The sequence below is a fragment of the Rhododendron vialii genome, chromosome 1a (genome assembly GCF_030253575.1).
Source record: "Rhododendron vialii isolate Sample 1 chromosome 1a, ASM3025357v1".
NCBI lineage: Eukaryota > Viridiplantae > Streptophyta > Magnoliopsida > Ericales > Ericaceae > Rhododendron > Rhododendron vialii.
Window position 1 is genome coordinate 229,774 of NC_080557.1, and position 8,491 is coordinate 238,264.

Consider the following 8,491-nt stretch of genomic DNA (forward strand, 5'->3'; position numbering starts at 1 on the left):
TTAATCCTAGACCTTTGATGAAGAGCCATTTCTTCTCTCAGCATTATTAACTCAATCTCTTGATCACCTCCTTTTCCTTTCTAAAGTTCTCCTCAGAAAAAGGAATTAATTGCAAGAGCTTGAGTTTATTCTGGAGCTGTTTCAGTCTCATCTTGTCTATCCCAAAAACTTCCTTACTCCATTTCACTAAAGCCTCTCTGCACCTCTTCAGCTTTTGAACTAAGCTGAACATATCCGAGCCCCTTTGGTGAACCTTCCACTCCTTTGTAATCACTTCCTTACACTCAGGATGCGTAGTTCATTTAGATTCGAACTCGAAAGAATAAGGAACTTGATGTAGTGGAATCCTGCTATGAATCACAACGGGACAGTGATCGGACCCCACTCTCTACTCATGAACCACCTGTGCTAAAGGGAAAAGATTAAGCCAATCCACATTAGCCATTGCTCGATCCAACCTAATCCGGACGTTATTTATTATTACCCTCTTGATTGTTAGACCAAGTGTAATTCGGGCCTTTGAACTCTAAGTCCATGAATTCACACTCAGTCATCATACTATGAAAACAATCCAATCTCCCTCTAAGAATTTAGAGATTGTTATTATCTTTTGAGAATTTAGAGATTGTTCATATCCTTGAATTCCAAACCGTCCATTGCGAACTCGAAGCATGCCAACTAAGCTAAGAGCTCATTAGTGATGAGAGAGACTTTCACTTTATTTGGTTTGTCTCAATTTTTGAGATTAACAAGTTTTATAAGTTTACGTATTATTTTTTCTTAGTTAATTTTAGTAATATTTTAACAAATTCTTCTGACTTTTTGAACGGAAGTAGGCTCTATACATCTGGAAAGTAAAAAATTTGATTAAAAATTCACTAAAGACAAAAAAAAAAGACATGAATGTAGAGAACTCAAATAAAGTGTTTGTTTTGAAAGTTAGTACCACTTTTTAACGGAGGCTCCCTTAAATAAAATTTACGGCGCTCCATCTCGCACATCCAAAAGTGTTTTGAACGGTCCGAATTAAAAACAAACAATTACCATTAATAGATATTTATTACCAGTAATAATTTAAAAATGTATCTCAACCATTGATTGCCGAAACAGACTGCTGAGATTGCGCGGAGCCGTAACTCTCTCGTAGCAGTAACTGGTGTATATGTTTGCTACCTCATGTGAAGTTACTTTTACTACTCCCTATTTTAAAGAGACTTGACAGTTTTTAATTAAATATTCTACATTCCGTTGCAAAACTTCACCGTCCCAAGACACGCTCTAGTTCTAGTAATAGCTAGTTTAGCGAGCAATGCTTTTTTTCTTGTAACTGACAGAAAAAAGAAAGAAAAAAATTCAAAAAGATTGATTAGCATGCAAGTCTGCGACATAGACGACATTCGAGATCACAACCATCAGAAAGCCAACAATTAGCCAAGGCAGCAGCACGAATTCTGAAGTGCGCATGCCCAAGAATTGGCTACTGAAACTCATTTATAATTCTGTGCAACCATAAACATCGGCAAAAATCCCCCTCCCACTTCGCACTTTTTCATCAACCTGGATATAGATCTTCCAATCCACAAACGTTCTGTTAGAAAAACAGTTCAATTGCAGATACATTGTAAATAAATTGCCAACGAATCTCTGACCACCTAAAGCAAGTTTCCACTCTATTGACCCGTACTGTTATGAACCAGACATCAGATGTTGGCAGAGACCTAACTTTCTTTTTTATCTCTTCTTTGTTGAAGAAAGATTCATTAAGGCATACTTCCCATTGTGGAGTATAGAAACCTTAATGTCTTGGAACAACGTGCTTCCAGATGCGGTTGGCATATTCTGGATGATCAACAAAAGGATTTCGGTTATGCTGGTACTTTATGCATATTCTCTCATTTCTTAACTTCTCTTCTCTAGATGGTGGATCGATTTCATTCCATTTCAGCAATGTAGAAACCTTAATGTCTTGGAACAACGTGCTTCCAGATGCGGTTGGCATATTCTGGATGATCAACAAAAGGATTTCGGTTATGCTGGTACTTTATGCATATTCTCTCATTTCTTAACTTCTCTTCTCTAGATGGTGGATCGATTTCATTCCATTTCAGCAATGTAGAAAGCATCCCCATCTCTTTGTTTGCTGCAGAAAGGAGGCATAGAGAAGCTATCATTCTAATTATGCAAGTCCTTGTTTCTTGATTAGGTGACTGGACCACAAAATATCATGAAAACAATTTGCAGTGGCAGAGAAGCTCATATCAAAAAGAAAATAGGCAACAATAGAGAGGAATAATGTAACATATTTCGTACATTTCATTTTTTTCAAGGTTTAAGAACACCATCATTTGAGATTTTAAATGAATGACCCTCCATCTTGGTGCTATAAAACAATGGCACTAGTAGACACATGCTCGATGATGAAAGCAAAACATTATAAGATAACATCTCAGGGGCAGATTAAACCTTTCAATAGTCTTTCTTCTTTAGTTTTTTCTTTTTTGGATAGGTATGGTAAGGAGACTCAAAGCTGAGTCACTTTATTGAGGATATAAAGCGCTGCAATTGCCCAAGCGGCAACGAAAAGGGAAGTCAAAAGGACAACTAAATAGGACCTCTCAGTATCTACACGCAGAAGAAGAGTAAAAGTAAACAACAGAAGCAACAAGAATTTCCTCGAGTTATATGCATGACATTGCTCTACTTCAGCATGTTGTAGGTAAGAAAAACGGTAGAACCTTTTCTAAGTGTGAATGAGTATCAGACTCTGATGGCATATCCACAAGTGCCAAAATATGTTGAATTAAATTAGCGAATAATAAAGGAAAAACACACAAAACCCTCAAGATATGCATGCACATGCCAACACAGACGACTCATTCTACTGAATATATTTGACATACCAATGTTTGGAGAATCAGAGAGGTGAAGATTAAGGCCTCTGCCAGATTGATTGACCCCATAACAGACCGCCATGTACATTATTGCCCTTGCAATATCACCTCTAACCTGAATTGCAATGAGTGAAAATAATTCTTTGCATGACATAAATGCCAAAAACACTGCACGCTAGGAGTATAATCAAGGGGGAATTCCATTTAAGGGGCAACTAGGGAAAGTATTGAACCTTCTGCACAGGTGAAAAGATCAATAATAATACCAACGATATGAAAGTTCAGAAGAAATCCATGGACGATTTTGCCACTACTTCCATTCTAATTCTCTGCCTTTAGGTTCCACTTCAATGTCACTTAGGGTCAAGTGGCCACATCTATGATACGCATGGCTGTATAGAAACCGAGGCCAGAAAGATTTTATGGACAACCTGTATTGTATCATCTATAGCAGTGCGGTGGTAACTGAAAAAATTAACACCTCCCTAATAATTTATCTATGACAACAGCAAACCTGCCTCGGTGGTGCCCATCTCTCTTTATCTGCTTCTGTGTCAAATGCAGATTCTCTGGTTGCCGGCTTCCGACAGTTAGATGAACTAACATGGCATTCTCCATAGAACTTGTTTCCCCTCGATGAATTCACTACGAAGAACGTTTAACAAAGACAATATACTAGTTGAAAAAAATTAAGACCACAAATATACGCAGAATGGAAACTCATATTACCATTCACATCAGCTGGGCGAATATTGTGCAAATCAGTTAAGGACGGGCCACTCATTAACCCATAAGATCGAGGCCATAAATGTTCGCCTGAAACCCAAAAATTGAAAGAGCAACATGAATAGTTTCCAGTTTCTAGAGCTTTAGGAGCTATATAAATGTCATTGCGACATCATCCGCAACACATGGATGTCATTGCGACATAATCCACAACACAATGGGCTTCACTGTGCTAAGAAGTTATAGATGAACACGTATAACAATCACAAAACTAAGTTTTTTTTTTTGATAAGCCATCACAAAACTAAGTTGCTGAAATGTGAGAATCATTTTTTGCCTTGCCTTGTTGATACTCCTTGACAATATCACACTATACATCATAAATCACAAGTAAAATAAAATTTGATAACATGACTAATCAGGTCGAGTGACTCACGATTCCACCCTTCTGGTTTTCCCGCTAAGAGCTTCGAGACGACTCTCAAGGAGTAAATTTCAACTCTGAAATCAACAAGTGATGGTGCAAGGACTCTCTCATTTTTTGTCTGATTGCTAATTCAAATTGACAACATGAATGTTAACAAGCCTTTACACTTCTAATGAAGCCTCCGGTTTATCAGCATCAGCAGCATCAAGAATCTTAAGAGCTTCCCAAACCTGCTTCGCGAAACCAATCATCAGAAAGTCTGCTTAATCCTTATACGAAGAAATTAGTGCTATATTTTTTTACCTCCTTGTAGGATAAGGGATGATGTCTGGCAATGATAGAATTCAACTTTTTCTGTAGTGCTTCACCTCTCAAATCCTCCATTCCGGCATAATAACTTCGAACATTTTCACAAGCATGATAATCAAATGGGTAATGTGGAATATCGCGTGCCTCTGCAGCAAAACTGAGACATAGTACTAAATAAATGGAGACCATTCGAGAGGTCCAACTCCATGGGATGATGATATACCATCTTCTAAACCACTTGAAGTTGCACATTCCCCTGTAGAGAATAAATATTACGAGAATCTGTTAAGATACAGAAGAACTTTCTGGGTCGCTGTTACTGTTAGCTACAATGCAAAAAACCCAACTTGTTTTAGTCTTTTTCTTGATAAGTGCGAGCATGTGTATTGATTCAACTGAAGCTTTTCCTCCAGAAAGGAAACAGAAAAATGCAGCATAATGTCAACTGCTTTGTCAGCAAGCATACATAAATTTAAACAAATGAAATAGGGAAGAGAAGAGTTGAAGAGCGAATTCACCAATTGATGATGATACCACTACTATTAATGCTTGGGTATTCACAACTACTAGTACTAGTACAAGAAAACCAATCTCTTCCTCTGGTGCTTAATTTCCGGCGGAGGGGAAGGTTCAATTGCAATGGCAATTTCGCTCTCAATTTGAGCGGCGAGCCACCCGCAACGGTGGCGGTAAGTGGATGCTTATGGCGTGGCTTCTTCGCTGAAGGGATTTTTGTACGAGCCCCCAATCTTTTAAATTCTATCGCCGGAGCCGGAGCAGAAAGGGGAGCGCACGCCATTTTTTAGAATAATAAAGTACAGAAGATATGTTTAATTCTCGCCTCCCACTGTTTTTTATCGTCTTTGTTTTTCTCTGAGATCGAGTCGTTAAAACGCGAGTTGTCTCGTTTTACGGTACCCACGAGGGAAAAATTCGGGGCTTGCTAGAATTTCCCTGAGTATGCGCAAGATTTTCCGTGCATGGTCATGGACGCAAGGTTCTACTATCAGACCACAAGCTTTGAGATTGTGGCCGCAATCACATAGTACCTGGCCGCAAGTTTCTCCTTGATCATGAACGTCTTGTGGATTTTCTGACTCATCTTCTTCGCCAGCTTTTCCTTGATCTTGAACATCTTGTTTGACGGCTGTTCACATGGAGCTTCATATTGGAGTATTATACTATGTTAGAAAAATAAAACGGCGGATACTTTCACAGGGTAGAAGGTGACGCACCTAATAAATCGATTATGAAGGTGGCTGTTAGCTGCATACCATTATAATATTGTTAAAAGATGATGCTTGAAAAAGTGAAAAGATGTCAATTTTTGAAAAATCCGTAATTAAAAATATTGCAATAGATAAATAATGTCAGTCATCTAAAAAAACTATGATATAATGTATTTATGATGTCACTTTTTAAAATAATGACATAACTATTCTTTCTTTTTAATGTTAGTTTCTCCTACTGTGATATAATATATTTATGATGTTACTTTGTAAAATAGTGACATAACTATTCTTTCTTTTTAATGTCAGTTTCTGCTAAACTGTGATCTGATATATTTATGATGTCACTTTGTAAAATAGTGACATAACTATTCTTTCTTTTTAATGTTAATTTCTCCTTACAAACGACATTGAAGAACAAAAATTTATTTTTGGAGAAAACATCGACATCTACGAGCGTCGTTGCTTTGAAGTCTCAAATCGGGAGTGAGTCGTTACATATAGTATTAGAGCCTGTACCAACCGAAAATGTGAGACAAAATCTCAACCTCATACGAGGACGTGTGTTCCTAAATGTGGGAGATTGTGATGCCCTGCCCCTGGGGAGTTCTAGGTAGTGGTCAATCGGCCTGAGGGAGTTGGGACCCGTGTGAGGGTTTGTCGGGTTGGTGACCAAAAGGATTGCTTGACGATTTCCTAGACCTAAATTAATGGGTTGCCCCAAGCGTAGGGCGGAGACCGACGTAGCACAATATCCGGTAAGACCGGAGTCGAATCCACAAAGACGGTGATGTGTGCTGACTAAAAACTCGGGTTGTTATAATTTAAATGGGCTCTTAGGTAGCCACCCCTTGTCGTTTGATTGAGATTTGATTAAAACCTAGAAATTGATTGTACTTTTCAAATAATTAAAGGAGGTATGGTCGTAGGGTTCATAGCACTCGCAACCAGTCTGGATTTACCTGCTCCATTCAGTGTTCTTAAAAACGTTCAATTTTACATTGAAAAAGATACCCCGCAAGATGCGAAACCTTAGGGTCGCCGTTTACCCATGCGCAGCGGAGAATGAGTTTTGGACCCCCATTCTCCCGTTCACATGGGCTCCGACAATGCCCGGATTTGTCTGCGGGAAGTATTTTACCAATCTAAAGTTAATTTTTACATTTTTTATTTCAAGATATGAGCAGAACGTATCCGAACCGGTCACGGTGTACTAATCACCCTGCGACCCTACCTATACAAACTACTCACTCATTATTAAGCAAGAAACAAAATAAACCCTAGATTGAAACATGCTTCTATTACGCGAGATAGAAAATAAACAGAAAATCTAAGTTAAACAAGAATCAACGAAAAACTTTTATGAAGAACAGAAATTAAACCGAGTTACCGAAGTACGAGTAATTGAACAAGACATCAAAAACTTAAAAGGAAAAAAGAATACTAAACAATATTGCCAGAGCCTTATTCTTCGTTTCGTCCGTGCTTTTCTTTTTTCTTCCGAAAGCTGCTGTAGCCTTTTCCCTTTTTTCCTTCGTAACCTACTGCAGTGTAGGTGAATTATTTATATAGGGTTGAGGGCTTTAATTACACAAAGGCCCTTGAACTTTAAGAAATAATAAATGAGCCACTCAATTTTGGATCATTTCGCATTTTTATCCCAAACGTCTTTAAAATCTTCTTTTTATCCAAAGTCTCGGACAACGGGCTCGAGTAACCTATAAACATAAAAAGCATAAAATAAAAATCAATTAACAAAAATAAAGGACTAATAAATGTAGATTGAAGGGCCAAAATATACATATTTTGGCACTTATCACGCCCCCCAACTTACATTTTGCTAGTCCTCGAGCAAAGAAAATAAAAATAAATAAATAAAACAACTAACTAAGGGATAGATCTTTTAAACCCCCAGGTGGCCCCGGTAGGACGAGTGAAGTCTCGTGAGGGTTTTCAGCAATGATTACCCACAAAACACCGTGAATCCTGTCCACATAGAACCCAAAAACTGCAATGCAACTCATTGATACGCCAATGCCAAGAATATAGCATACGCAACAGTAGTTCTAGATGCTATCAAAACATAGAAATTAATCATGGCATCCAAACTTAGCGTGAGTGAGTAAAGACCTAGACCACAAGTGAACCACAACCAAGTACTCTCTCCGGACCGAGTCTCGACTTCAATTCTTACCATGCCATGCACTCAACAAAAGAAAACGCTCGAAACGAGGTGCATTTAATAAACTCTCAATGTGTGCGGGCGGAAGTTTTGCAATAAAGAATCAAAGTACCCAGCACACTTAGACACGAATAGAAAGCTTTTTAAAGTAGACACATGATCTCATGAAAGGAATGTCAAGCATTAAAGACTATCTATCCATCGATCCATAACCCATTGCCCCAAAGATCAAATAGGACTTTTATTCGGTTATATCATTGGGTAAGAAAAAGTGCTTCAAAGGTTAGGATAAATCATAAGCAAGTGTCCGAAACTAGGCCAAAACAACATAGGGCAAGTATAACGATGTGCACCCTCTTTCAACTCTTTTCAAATCCGCCATATCCCTCGCACAATTCCACGATGAAACAACTTGTTTCTTTCTTGCAACAAGTGCAAGGGTGTCTTCCCTTTTTCATTCAAGTTCTATTTTTTTTTCTTTATTTCTATTTTCTCAATTTTTCTATTTTTAGCTATGGGGAAGAATACACCACATTTCAAGCACAACTCTCTCAAATACACTTCCTCCATTCTCTTCAAAAATTAATCTTCACATGATTAGCTCGCCATTCTCAAGACACAATTTGGTTGGTAAAGCTTAACAAGAAAAAGGCTCATGCAAGAGGCTCAATGTGGCTCGCAAAGATAAGTATTTAAGAAAAAGAAACAAACCGGCTCAATCAGCAAA

The 8,491-nt window shown here is 38.1% G+C and overlaps 1 protein-coding gene across 9 annotated transcripts; it reads right to left on the reverse strand.

Annotated features, from left to right (window-relative positions):
• Positions 1 to 1,473: 1,473 nt before the first annotated feature.
• Positions 1,474 to 5,619, reverse strand: LOC131335072 (uncharacterized). 9 transcript variants are annotated; one of them, XR_009202415.1, is made up of 9 exons: positions 4,872 to 5,545; positions 4,348 to 4,609; positions 4,210 to 4,274; positions 4,054 to 4,118; positions 3,621 to 3,707; positions 3,406 to 3,536; positions 2,901 to 3,006; positions 1,653 to 2,164; positions 1,474 to 1,569 (listed from the first exon to the last, which is right to left on the reverse strand). XR_009202415.1 is itself a non-coding variant. In XM_058370285.1 (8 exons), exons 1-8 carry the CDS (start codon positions 5,486 to 5,488, stop codon positions 1,959 to 1,961), a joined length of 1,008 nt encoding a protein of 335 aa, XP_058226268.1. In that variant the 5' UTR covers positions 5,489 to 5,619; the 3' UTR covers positions 1,474 to 1,958. The 9 variants fall into 9 exon arrangements, 6 of the variants coding, with proteins under 6 accessions (XP_058226268.1, XP_058226255.1, XP_058226242.1 ...); XR_009202419.1 differs by lacking the exon at positions 1,474 to 1,569 and adding an exon at positions 2,464 to 2,556 and having other exon boundaries at positions 2,018 to 2,140; XR_009202418.1 differs by lacking the exon at positions 1,474 to 1,569 and adding an exon at positions 2,464 to 2,622 and having other exon boundaries at positions 2,018 to 2,140.
• Between the last annotated feature and the right edge of the window lie 2,872 nt (positions 5,620 to 8,491).

What these genes read in the sequence shown, in the direction of transcription:
- LOC131335072 (XM_058370259.1), bottom strand. Translation starts at nt 5,152, where the DNA reads ATGGCGTGCGCTCCCCTTTCTGCTCCGGCTCCGGCGATAGAATTTAAA. An exon ending in AAAACCAGAAGGGTGGAATC is followed by an intron (nt 3,708 to 4,053) that starts GTGAGTCACTCG and finishes TTTGGGTTTCAG; the next exon opens with GCGAACATTTATGGCCTCGA. An exon ending in TCGCCCAGCTGATGTGAATG is followed by an intron (nt 3,537 to 3,620) that starts GTAATATGAGTT and finishes CGTTCTTCGTAG; the next exon opens with TGAATTCATCGAGGGGAAAC.